Source organism: Enhydra lutris, unplaced genomic scaffold, assembly GCF_002288905.1.
Source record: "Enhydra lutris kenyoni isolate GAN:26980312 unplaced genomic scaffold, ASM228890v2 scaffoldscaffold5, whole genome shotgun sequence".
Taxonomy (NCBI): domain Eukaryota; kingdom Metazoa; phylum Chordata; class Mammalia; order Carnivora; family Mustelidae; genus Enhydra; species Enhydra lutris.
In genome coordinates, this window is record NW_019154089.1 from 50,656,492 (window position 1) to 50,669,461 (window position 12,970).

Below are 12,970 nucleotides of genomic sequence, written 5' to 3' on the forward strand. Positions count from 1 at the left end.
GCCTTCTGGTGGTGGTGGTTAGGTTGGAGGAATGGGAAATAAAGACTGAAGACTCAGTTAGCAGTTCTGGAGGCAGGCTATTGCATGAGACCGGAGAAGAGTTGGTGTCCAGAAGTCAAGCAGTGGCAGCATGAATGTGAAGGACAGATTAGAGAAGCAGTTTACAGGTGTATTTATTGTACTTTACCACATGGAGATTGAGTGTGAAGGAAGAATTAAACAGGATACTTGGGTTTATTCTGTTGATTATATAAGTATTGTTAACTGATATATGAGGGAAGAGCAAATTTGAAGGAGGAATATGTCATCGGATTTGGATGGTTTTGGTGAGAGGTACTTGATCTACTGGTGGGGGGATTTAATGTAGACCTTTGAAAATTTGAGCCTGTAGCTCAAGAGAATGGCGTGAGCTGACAGTATATATTTCATAGTTACTGGTGAATACTTGGGAGATCAAGTCCCTGGAGTGAGGAAATAACTCAGGGAAAATGAAGTGGGAACAGAGAAGAAAGTTAAAGATGGAACCTTGAACAATCCCAACATATGAAGGAGTAGGTGAACAGAATAAAAAGAGGAATGCAGAAGTAGAAAGAGAATGATGGGGAAACTAAAGGTAAGCACCTGAGAGAAAGGAGAGTGAAACTGAAGTGATCCAAGATTGATGCCAAATATAGCTCAAGAAATACTTCAGCTTCACTATAGCAGGCCTGATCATGCTAGGTGGAAGTTTACTTTCTAGCTGTTGACTAGGTGTTACTATTCATTTTAAGGCAATTCTGAATTAACACTCATTGTACCATTTAGGTAAGTGGGTATGCTTTTAAGAGTGCTTAAATTATGCCTTGTGAGTTTATGGACCAAACTGTCATTGTCCCAGAAAGTTTGTGCATTTCTTATGTGTTAAATTTAAAAACTGATTTCCTTCCCTTATTGAGCTTTCATGTGAATTAGTACATTGAGTACAAAGTAGTGACATTCAACTGACTAGTAAAATAAATCTTAAAAATTTGTATTTGTAATAAATTCAGTTTTGGTCAAGTAAAAATATCTATGATATTTTAATAAAAGTGGTTGGATCATTTAGGAAATAGCCTAACTACCACATCTAACTTTAAGGTTGGCAAATTTTTGTTGGTTCAGTTTCCTCCTTTATTCCTTTCATGCTTTGTTGTTTCTTAACTTTGGAGCCACCTAAGGAGAAGTGATGTTGGTTTTTATAGATTTTGTAGGAGAAACTCTTACTGCTGGAGTGAAACTCTTTTTTGCTCTTTCACTGAAGTATGTTGGACTGACAGAGAATATGATATGGAAATATGTCGGACTGAAATAGATCTTTTAGATTCACATTGCTTTTTCCAGATATTCTGGTGAATAATCTTATAACTTTGTTTTTAATGCACATCAACAGTCTTTTTTGGGGGGGAGGGGAATATTAAAACTGGTGCTAATACTGGTGGTGTAGCATTACAGAATTGAGAATGTGTTCTAAATTTCAGTAATTTCTCTAATCTCTTCATTGTAGGACATAAAGAATGTGTTTTGATTAAAGTATGGTTTTAAATCTTTGAGGTCTTGATATTTTCGGAGGGATAGCTAGCAATCCTTACCAGCCTTTGAATGAGAAGAAAACTTGAAAAACTGTACATGCCAGTTGAATAGTGATTTCAGGCTTTCTAATTGATGCTTTTACTAAGGCATTTCATAAAATGCCTTATCTTGTATTTGCCTAGTTTAGCCAGTCCATGTTAATGAAGCTTATTAGCCCAACCATCTATATCTTTAAAGAAAATAATTAATATAAGAACTTGTATTCTCTAAATAAATGTACTGAACATGAGTTGCTAGAGAATTCACAAAAAACAACCTGGGTGGGAACAGAATGAAATGATATTTCTGCCCCAATATTAACTATTCTGATGCTAAATGAATTTTGTATTCAGGTTTGGAGATTTAGGAATTTTAGTGTTGGTAGCAAGGCTTATTAAAATCATGGAAAACTTGAAGGTTTTTGTTAATGCTTCAAAATTATTTTCTCCACAAATTTAAGTCCCCTTCAACATCTCAAAGCACAGTTTCTTAACACTCAACTGCTGAGTAATCTTAATTTTCTGGAGTTTGCTGAGAGCCAGGAAGTGAGCACAAAAGCCTTCTGAACCACCAAACTAGAATTTACAGTTATCATACATAAGGATTTCTGTCCTGTATTCTTGGGTACATGTTCTATATAGTCCAAACCAAAAATAAGAGGATAAAAATCTGGACAGGAAACTGAGGACCAGCTACTCTTAAGTTCTATTTATAGCAGGTTAGAAGCAGTACATTTGTTGAAACTATTTTAATAGACTTCTTATACATTTGAGTTAGTTCTCATTGTCCTTGCCAGTTTTCAGTGCCCCATTAAATACACTTGATTGTGCTAAATTAATGTTTAAACTAATACAGTAGTAGGCGCTCAAATATTTGAATGAATGAATTTTTTTAGATTTCAATTTCTAGCTATGTATTCACTCTTGAAATGGGCTCATGAGAGGTAATTACTGTAACAAAATAATATACCATCGTAACTAATCTGTTAGAAAAGTCAGGAGTTTGATACTGAGTATTTTATGAGACTGACTCGCTGCCCACTGCGCTAAGAGGGCCGTTGATATTGAGTATTTTAGTTTGAGATTCCAGTTAGATATCCAGAGAAAGATGTCAGATACACAGTTGCATACATTTATTTGGAGCCCTGAAGAGAAGCCAGGTTTAGCAGTTGGGAGTCATCTGCATACAGATCTCTCACGGAAAGAGCCTCGAAGCTAGAGATCACCAGGGAGAGAGTAGAGATGAAGAGCATTGTGATCCATATTTACTGAGGGATGGTTAGTATGGTTTTAGTTAATTTGTAATTGGGTAATTGTAGTATAATAATCTGAATGTTAATGCTATGTTCATTTATATTCAGAAATTCTACTCTTAAAATAGTTTTTCAAACCTATTATATGTTTTTTTTTAATTAAATGAAGGATTATCTAATTATGACCTTGGTCACTGCTTCCCTTTAAAAAATACTTTTGATGTTAGTATGATTTGTCTAAATGTGAAGCTTATGTCTAGGTTCCAAAGTGTTGTACAGATTATCAGATCTAGTGGATCTTTTTGAGTTAACATCTGTGTATTATCAAATAGCCAAATGTGTCCTCCCCTCCCTCTTTTGAGGAACCTACATTTCCCTTTTGATTGTAGAGTAAGGACAAAACTATTTTAAAACTCTTAACCCCATATTCATAAACAAAAGACTAGAAAGATATCAAAATATTAACATAAACTGTCCTGGGACAATAAGATTATATATATTTTGAAATTTTCTTTATATATATATATGTATCTTTGATATTTTGTTATTTTTAATAATTTTTAAAAGGTAAAATACATATTAAGGATGCTACCTAAAATTTGGTTTTACTTTTAATTGAGTAATCTAAAAGGAATATATTTAAGGTTGTATTTGGACATGTACTTGAAAAACTGATACTGTACCATCAAGAGGCAGAGTATTAAGGGAAGTTGGAGAAGGAAAGAAAACATGCTTTTTAATTCTCTCTACCGCACAAATTTCATAGTTGATTAAATGGATATGCACTAAGGATATGTCTGAACTTCTCTCAACATTTTACTTTATGGATTATTTTGTAGACATATACTTTAAAAGAGTGACATTGCAAAAATACACACCAGTGGACTAGGAAAGATAATTCTTGAAGGATATATATCTTTATATCTAAAAGTTATCCAATTTCAGGGAGCTAATCCGGCCTTTGTTTGGATTGCGTGGGGTAAATTCCAAATAGAGTTCATAAATGTGAACGGAAGAGAGCTGCAAATCCAAGTGGAACAAAGGTCATCTAACTGCCTTCTAAAATACTAGTTTATCTTTGGTCTTCAAGTAGCCGCATGTGATGTGTTACAAATTCATTAAAAAAATACTCAAGTTGGGGGCGCCTGGTGGCTCAGTGGGTTAAAGCATCTGCCTTCGGCTGAGGTCATGATCCCAGGGTCCTGGGATCGAGCCCCACATCGGGCTCTCTGCTCTGCAGGGAGCCTGCTTCCTCCTCTCTCTCTCTGCCTGCCTCTCTGCTTACTTGTGATCTCTGTCCGTCAAATAAATAAATAAAATCTTTAAAAAAAAAAAAAAAAGTCCTGATTTAGTGCTCCGTTGCTCGCCGCTTGCCGGGAGACGGCCCCTTACCCCGCCCCCCCCCAAAAAAAAGAAAAAAAAGAAAAAAAAAACAAGTTGAAAAATAAGCAAATTTTGAGATCTTATTAACTACATAATTCAGGAAACTTAATGCTGTATTTAATATTGAAAGCAAATTATGATTTTCTAAAATCAGACTTTCTAGTTCAGTTTAAACTTGTAGTCATAAAAATGTGCCTTAAAAAAACCCATTATACTTTTTATAGGGCTTTTTAAAGAGATATATTATAATGTATAATATATGTCATGTAATGTGACAGAATTTGTTTTATCTTGATATAGCTTGCATTGAAAGGCTCTAGCTACAGTGGACTGCTTGAACGACATCATATTCACACCAAAAATGTAGAACATATTCTAGATAGTTTACGGTAAGTTAATGGGATTGGATCTTTGATGGGCATTTGTATTCAGGACTTCCAGTTTTTATTTTTATTAGCAGATGATCTTGAGATTTTTAGTAAAGATTGCCATTATAAGATCATTTTCAGAAAATTATATCATGGTTAATTGAATTGAAATTAGTGTTTTTAAGGAAATTTTTATTGTACTCTGAAAATTTCACAGATTTTCAGTTAATATTTGGTCTGAGAAGTGCCTTTTCTACAGAGATAATTCTGTATCCGATTGGCTTTAACTGTATTTGTAATGTCTCATTAAACTGAATATTGGATTATATGGGTGTTCGTTAAAATATTCTTTGTCTAAAAATTATAGGAACTGTAGTTAATACAGTTAATGCAGTCAATGAATGTTTATATGTATATAAGAGAATCAGTGTGAGAACATGCAAAATAGAAAGTATTTTGGTCACTGTTTCAGTGTCTGACACTGAATGAATATTTGTTTTGAAATAATGACTTTTTATAATTAAAAGGTCTCGAGATATTATACTTCTCGACCATTTGTATTAGTGAATTTTAGCATCAGAGGAAAAGAGAAAAATTCTAATTTATTGATACTGTTGTTTGTCAGGGGCAAAAACAAAGTGTTTTTGAAGCATATAGAGATTTGGGATAGTCATTAACTTTTGGTTTACTCATACGCTTCTTGACCGTAGTAAATTGGCTGTTGTAACTAAATAAATGAAAATGAAGTTAACCTTGCAAAACTAAACATAAATTTGCTTATAAAACAAGTGTTTTTTTTTACATTATTGTAATAACCTGTCTCTCAAAACATCCTTCATGTTCTTAGTGGACATTTTATATAACCTTTACTTTTTTATCTTAGGAATGAGGGAATCGAGGTTCGTCTAGTAAAGAGGAGAGAATATGATGAAGAGATTGTTCGATGGGCAGATGCTGTCATAGCTGCAGGAGGTAAGAGTTTTACAGAGGTAAAGATGTAATATGGAAATGTTCTTTACTATGCATTTCCAGATACCCTGTGGTCTAGCTGTAATGAAGCCTTTTGAATCCTACCACAAGATGCATTTTGGGATTTTTAGGATAAGATTTAAAATATCTGCTATATATAACATTTCACTTTTGTAGTGAATGATGTTATTGTGAGGGTCTGTGTCTGTTTCTCTGTGTATATTTAAAGTGTGCATTTGGCTTCAAATAGGATTCAAAAGATGAGTTGTAACTGTATTTTGGTTTAGTTATGCCAGCCTTAAAAGTTGAAATTGTTTAAGAGTTCAATGAGATAAATTCCATTCCACTCTGACTCCAATATACTTACAGCTATCTTTTCTGAACTTTATTATTAAGTGGGCATTGTTGCCAGAGCTTTAAATTGATAGCATTTGTTAGAAAAATCTACACTGGACACTTTGTTGGATGTATTCTCTTTAAAATAATGTATGAATTTGGACTGATGTTATGGCAGAAGGAGAGATTTGGTTAGTAGAATGATAAGGATCGGAGCAGTGGTTTCCAGCTGGTAGCTACTATGGGGCATCCAGAAGGTAGAGACCATGGATATGGCTAAACATCCTATAATGCACAGGACACCCCCGCCCCCAGCAAAGAACTATCTGGCCTAAAATGTCAGTCTTGCCACTGTTGAGAAATTCTGGATTAGGGATAGTGGGTAGAAAGGAAGTAGAATGGACTGTGGTGGTCAGCAGGGTGGAGTAGGAGTGTGATTGTTAAAGCAAAAGGACTTGTGTTCAAAATGATGTTAAAAACCAGATTTGTTACAAAACTGGTTATGTTTTATGTCCTTTAGGTGATGGCACGATGCTTCTGGCAGCAAGTAAAGTCTTAGATAGACTTAAACCAGTTATTGGAGTAAACACTGATCCAGAACGGTAAGGAAAAACATGGTATTTTAGTTTGCTGTATATGTTATACATACAGTTCTTTGCTTTGCATACTATCTATTTCTGATAAATCTTAACTCTGAGGAGCTCTTTATTTTCTCCACCATGGTCACATTGCTGTGCTCTGTTGCTATAGGGAGCTTACTGTGGTGTGTGATGATTAAGTGGAAGGATCACTGCTCCTGGTTATGAATGTTAGAACTGTGTACCAGAAACATTTTAGAGATGAAATTCAGGCATGTACAGTTAGTTTCTACTGTTAGTAGAATTTTCTTCTATGTGGTGGTTTTCAAGGACCTACCTCTTGTGTATAGCTCAGGCTGAGAAATATAAATGCATTTAGCTACCATTGGTGGTAGAAAATTATGACATGGGATGAGGAGTCTTCACATTGGACTTCCCAGGTAGTCTGGGAGTAGTACCTTTTGGCAGAATAGAGCTGAGCCCTTGACCTAGTTGGATATTGGTGACCTTTGGTATTGCTGAAAAGGGATGAGTTAATGTCCCATCTTCTGCCCTTCCTTATGTCTCTCAACTACATTCCTGGTTATGCCTCTGCTGATTTTCTGGGTGACTTCATTGCCTTAATGAAGAGACCAAATCCTGTCATCACTTGGTTTTTTTTTCTTTCCTCAGCTTCACTGACATTTAGCATCATGCTTTTCCAGCCACCCACAGCCATGCCTATACCTGGACTTTATGATCATTTAGAGTTACCCCATAGCTTAAATCTTAATTCCACTCTGACCACAGCCTCCTGTCTTTAACAGTAGTCTTATTCCCTCAATCCTACTAAATCTGCCCTTTGGTTTTTAGTGTGTTAAGCCCCTCTATTTTCTTAGTTTTCCCTCACTTCATTCACATTCTTGACAAAATTCTCCTTTCCTTCCTTCCTTTGTCTCTGTCTCCCTCCTTTCCTTTTCCTTTTCCTTTTGGGTGGAGGGAGTGCACATGTAAGGTGGGGAAGGGGGTAGAGAGGGAGAGAGAGAATCATAAGCAGGCTCAATGCTTAGTGTGGAACCCATGAGGGGCTTGATCTCACAGCCCTGAGACAAAATCAAGAATTGGAAGCTTAACCAGCTGAGCCACTCAGGTGCCCCTCTTGACAAATCTCTTAAACATTTTGTACCACTGTCTTTCTGTTCAGTCCTGCATCAGTCTATGATCCTTTTTATTCCTTCATCAGCACTGCTGAGGCCATCTGGGCCCAGGGGAATAGAAACTTAAGCTTGGTGGCTTATTTGGGTCCAAATTTACTTCCAGTTTTTCATTTCTAGCACTTAGAACTGGACCCTCAGAGTTGTTCAAAAAAGCTTTCTGTGTGGCTCAGGTCTTCCTCTCTTCTTCCCCATGCTCTGCGGTAGCTACTTCAAGGTTATTTAACTATATGCTTCTTACCTTCCTTACCCTTTATCCTTCAGCATTAGTCTTCTCTTACCTCATAAAGGAAATGGAAATCATTGGACTTTTCAACTTTTCCCTGACTTCGAAACAAAATCTTTTTCTGTTATTTGTTCCCTTTCTTCCCCTCTCTCCAGCATGCTTCTTCTGAGTCTAAAAACTTGTTCAAAACTATCCTCTTTTAAGAAAATGTAATAAATCCTATACCCTGTGTCTCTCTCTCTCTTGGTTATTATTCTTTTTCTTCCTCTTTACCTCCAAGCTTGGTATCTCCACTTCCTTACTTAAGTTACTGTTTTGCCATCTTTGCCATCTTTTCTGGATTGCCTCCAGCCAGTTCATTGACATTCTTTTTGCCTTACCAGTGATGTCCTGGTTACTGAAGTTACTGAACATTTCAGTCCTTGTCTTACTTGATTTCTGGGAAATTTTTGCTCCTTTGTTGCATCTGTAATTCTTTGGCATTTATGACACCCCCTACCCCCAATCCTGGTGGCTACTACTTTGTCTCTTTTGGAGGATGTTATATTTAAGTCACTGCTTAAATAATGATGTCTTCACGTATTATCTTCTGGGCCATCTTTTTCCTTAACTTTTTATACCATCTCCAGTGTAACTCATTAATATCTGTAGTTGAACTTAAATCCTGGTGACTCCAAAATATTTATGCCAGCATTGATCTTGCTTCCACTCTTATCCCTATTTATATTCTCTCCCCACTGCAGCCAGAGTGATCATTTTATGAAAGTTTGATAATATTAAGTGACTTCTGTGCTCAGAATCTTACGGTGGTTCCCCATCTAAACCAGGATAAAAACCTAATTTAAGATTTTTATCTAATCTATCTTATCTAATTTAAAATCTAATTTACTCTGACTCGGGGGTGGGGGGGACCAACTCACCCTGATTTGTCAAGAACTTTCCTAGTTTTAGCACTGAAAGTTCCATGTCCTGGAAAAATTGTCAGTCCCAGGCAAACTGGGATAGTTCGTCACCTTAGCTATGACATACAAGACACTACATTTTCTGGTTCCTGATTATTCTCTGTCCTTTCTCCTGTTATTTTTTTCTTCATGCTATTCTAGCCATACTGTCCTCTACTTGAAAGTATCCAATAGCATTAAAAATATAACAAGTCTGGCTGGCTCAGTCTTAGAACATGGGACCCTGAATCTCTGAGTCATGAGTTTAAGTCTTATGTTGGGCATGAAGCCTACTTTAAAAAAAAAAAAAAAAAAAATAGGGGCACCTGGGTGGTTCAGTGGGTTAAAGCCTCTGCCTTCAGCTCAGGTCATGATCCCAGGGTTCTGGGATTGAGCCCCGCATCGGGCTCTCTGCTTAGCAGGAAGCCTGCTTTGTCCTCCTCTCTCTCTCTGCCTGCCTCTCTGCCTACTTGTGATCTCTGTCTGTCAAATAAATAAAATCTTTAAAAAAAAAATAGGCAACATGTCTACAAGTGAACCTGTTTCCCTAGCCTTCCCCTACCATACTTGATGACTGGAATCATAAACCTGTGCTGAAGCTGGGACCACCCTGTCTCACGGTGGTCTGTGGCTCTAGTGTTGAGTTCTTGGGATCTTGGCTTTGAGTCCATCTCTTGCCATCCTCACTGCTAAATGAGCATAGGCCTTTATAATTGGTTGTTGAAATTACTGCAGCAGCTTCCATTCTTGCTTGTTCCAACCCATCGATTATACTCCTCATATTCTTTCCGAAGTACAAATCTGATTGTATCTACTTCTAAATTAAAATCTTCTAGGGTTTTCTCATGATCTTCAGAATACATTGAAAATGCCTTAGTACATTAGTAGAGTACCCACGAGTAAAAGAGGCTCAGTGAAACTTTTTTAGTTACTAAAAAAGTAAAAAGTTTTACTAAAAAAGTTTCACTGAGCCTCTTTTACTCGTGCGTACTCTACTTTCAGAAAAAATTACTGAAGTTCTAGGAACTCCCTACGATTCTTCTTATGGCTGATTTTATTTTTTGTTTTTTGTTTTTTTAATTGCATTTTTTGTCCAGTTTTGTGGAGTTATAACTGACAGACTGCATATATTTAAGGTGTGCTGCAGAATAACTTATATATAATGTGAAATGATTACCATAGTAAACTTAGTTAATGTTTATCATCTCCTATAGATATGAAAGAAAAGTGCTTTTTTTTTTTTTCTGATGAGAACTCTTAGGATCTACTCTTTATAACTCAAATACATAGCAGTAGGAACTATAATTCTTGTGTTGTTACATCTCCAGTATTTGTTTATCTTATAATTAGAAGTCTTTACCTTTGACCACCTTCACCCAGTTCCTCCATCACCCACTTAAGTGCACATATCAAGTATGAGCATCTGCTAACACCATGGGTGAGGCTTTTCCTCTGGTGAGGAGGTTCGTTGATACTTAAAACAGGAGGATGTGAAAGAATATGTGAAAGAGTTCTCCAGAAGGTGTATATTGTTTTCATGCCCTTACACATGCTGCTTTTTTCTTTTTGCCTAGGGTGCCCTTATACCACTTCCTCGATTGTTCAGTTGTGTAATTGTTCATTGGAGACTGGTGCCTCTCCTGGACTCTAATTCTCTGCAGAGAGCATATTATTTTCTGCTTGGTTGTTGTCTCTTCCGTTAGACTATAAATGTCTGAGTATAGGATTGTATTTTAATTCCTCTGTCACTGTTACAGTATTATATATAGTTCATAAACAATAAACCTTTGAAATGTGATTAAATGATCTTAGGGAGTAGGGCTAGGACCTCAACCTAGCTGACTAAATGTTTCCTGAGTGTAAGTAATTGAGATCATTGATTCAGTAATTATTTTTTGATTGCCTTCAGTGTTGATTCATTTCTATTTTGGAACTTCTCAATGGCATATTTTTATATCATTAAGAAATTCTTTAGTGATCACATTTTATACAATTTGTTGAAATATATTTTCCTTCAAAAAGCTGGCTTAATACTCATATAAGCGTGTGGGAATTTTGAAACTGGCAAGCAGGCAGTACTGCTCCTCCACTTTCTACCTAGAATAATAGGCTTTAGAAGTTCTTTGGTTTCTCGTCTTTTCTTGGGCCAACAATGTACTAAGCCTCCTAGCTTGTTTGGTAATTCAGGTTGCCTGACTTCTTTTTCTTAAGTACTCTGGTGACTCTAAAGCCTTAAATAAACTCAGAAGTTAATGTTCAACTTGAATTTCCTCTCCTCTGTATTAGTTATCACATGTGCATGACAAATCAGACCAGAACTTGGAGGCTTCAACAGTAGTAATCATTTATTATTGCTCATGGTTTCTGTGTATCTGGAATTCAAGAGCTTGTCTGGGTGGTTTGGCTTGAGCTTTCTTACGAGGTTATGGTCAGCAGGGGCTGCAGGCACCAGAAGGCTTGACTTGGGCTGGAGGATCCCCTTCTAAGATGGTGCACTTACATGGACTCATCTAAATTAAATATATAACTTTGGTTTGTCTTGTTTGTATTCTGCATTCAGTTTATTGAGCCCAATAAATAATTATGACACTTGAATGCTTAATAATTAAAATGGGATAGAAGGCATGTGGAACTAGCCTGCAAGGTAGCTGCCTAGCATTCACACCTTTATGTGGTTCTCTCCCTGCTTCTGTATTCAATCAGGGCTGGCCTGTGTGACCAGTGGAATATGGTATGAAAGTGTGTGGATTCCAAGGCCAGGTCATAAGTGGTATTACAGCTTCTGTATTGCTCATTCTGGGGTAAGTCAGCCAGCATGATGTGAGGATACTCCCGCAGCCATGTGGAGAGGCTCTCTTGGGGAAGAATTGAGGCCTCTTGCCAGTAGCTCGCACCAATTTGCCAGCCACGTGAGTGAGCCACATTGAAAGTGAATCCTCCAGGCCAACTCAGGCCTTCAGGTGCTGACGGCCCTGGCTGACATCTGACTACAATCTTATGAGACATTGTTCTCTGTCCCAGGTGTTGTAGACTGGTTGACTCTAGCAGGTACTGTTCTAGCAAATGGCTGTTGATACCCTCTGTACACTGAGCACTGTGTAAAAGTGTTGCAGTGACTATGATAATTAAAAAACTTAGGGCCTAGTCTAAATTTCAGTGTTGATCCTCACAGATTAAAAAAAAATTGATTTGTCACAACTTTGTAAAAGCCTTTTTTTTTGCTCTTTACGCTTTTAAGGTACAGCGATTAAGAGTTTGTTTTGCCAAGTCTCCTCAACCTTTCCTTCAAGATCAATGCATCATGTAAATAACTAATGATGATTGAACTTTCTGGATGCTGTTCCTCATGTTAGGTGCCACGTTCGCTCATCTTCCTGTATTAACTAAAGGCAATGTTAACACTGTCTTTGCACTTTATAAAAAAAAATATTTGTCTTCTATGTCAAGCGCTTCACTCCCTGAAGGAAGTTTACCCTCATATATTTGAGTAAATGAAGGATTGGAATCGATTAGCTTTATGATTTCTCTTCATGACTTAGTATCTTAAATGATATTGAAAAGGGATTTATGGTTCACTTTCACATATAGTGTGATTCCTCAGAATAATCTTTTGAGATTAGTGGTTTTATCATCCTTTTAGAGATGAGAAAGCAGATGCTAAAGTGACTTGCCCAAAGTTTATAGTTAAATAATTTAAAGGTAGGGTGCAAACACCACCATACCATTACATAATTTTGTAGGGTGATCAGTCGCTGGCAAATGTGGTGTTATTTTTAGTTTCACTGGGATGTGGAAACTTTAGTAATGTGTATTATAGCACTGAAGATGGATGTAAAACCATTATTTCTATTTGGTCTTTTTGTCTTACTGAAAGTACAGAAAGTTTCTTGGCCAAAAAAATTGAAGTATAGAACAGAAATCTATAAAATTTCATGTCTGGTTTTTGTAGTTTAGTGATACCTTTTGAATTAAGTTTTTCTTTCTTTCCTTTTCTTTATACCACTACAAATCTCTTAAAGGTCTGAAGGTCATTTATGTCTTCCTGTTCGATATACACATTCCTTCCCAGAAGCCTTACAGAAGTTCTATCGTGGTGAGTTCAGGTAGGAATTTCTTAGTTGTTTTATAAATATCTTT

The 12,970-nt window shown here is 36.5% G+C and overlaps 1 protein-coding gene across 3 annotated transcripts in view; it reads left to right on the forward strand.

Annotated features, from left to right (window-relative positions):
* LOC111140960 (NAD kinase 2, mitochondrial) overlaps positions 1-12,970 on the forward strand; it is a 44,182-nt gene that overhangs the window by 7,025 nt on the left and 24,187 nt on the right. For 2 of the 3 annotated variants that reach the window (XM_022493235.1, XM_022493236.1), the window contains exons 2-5: positions 4,523-4,611; positions 5,474-5,562; positions 6,416-6,497; positions 12,853-12,936. In XM_022493235.1, the coding sequence (XP_022348943.1) occupies positions 4,523-4,611; positions 5,474-5,562; positions 6,416-6,497; positions 12,853-12,936 (344 nt within the window). Of the gene's footprint in view, positions 1-130; positions 260-4,522; positions 4,612-5,473; positions 5,563-6,415; positions 6,498-12,852; positions 12,937-12,970 lie in introns of those variants that run through there. The other variant, XM_022493237.1, reaches the window with a different exon arrangement.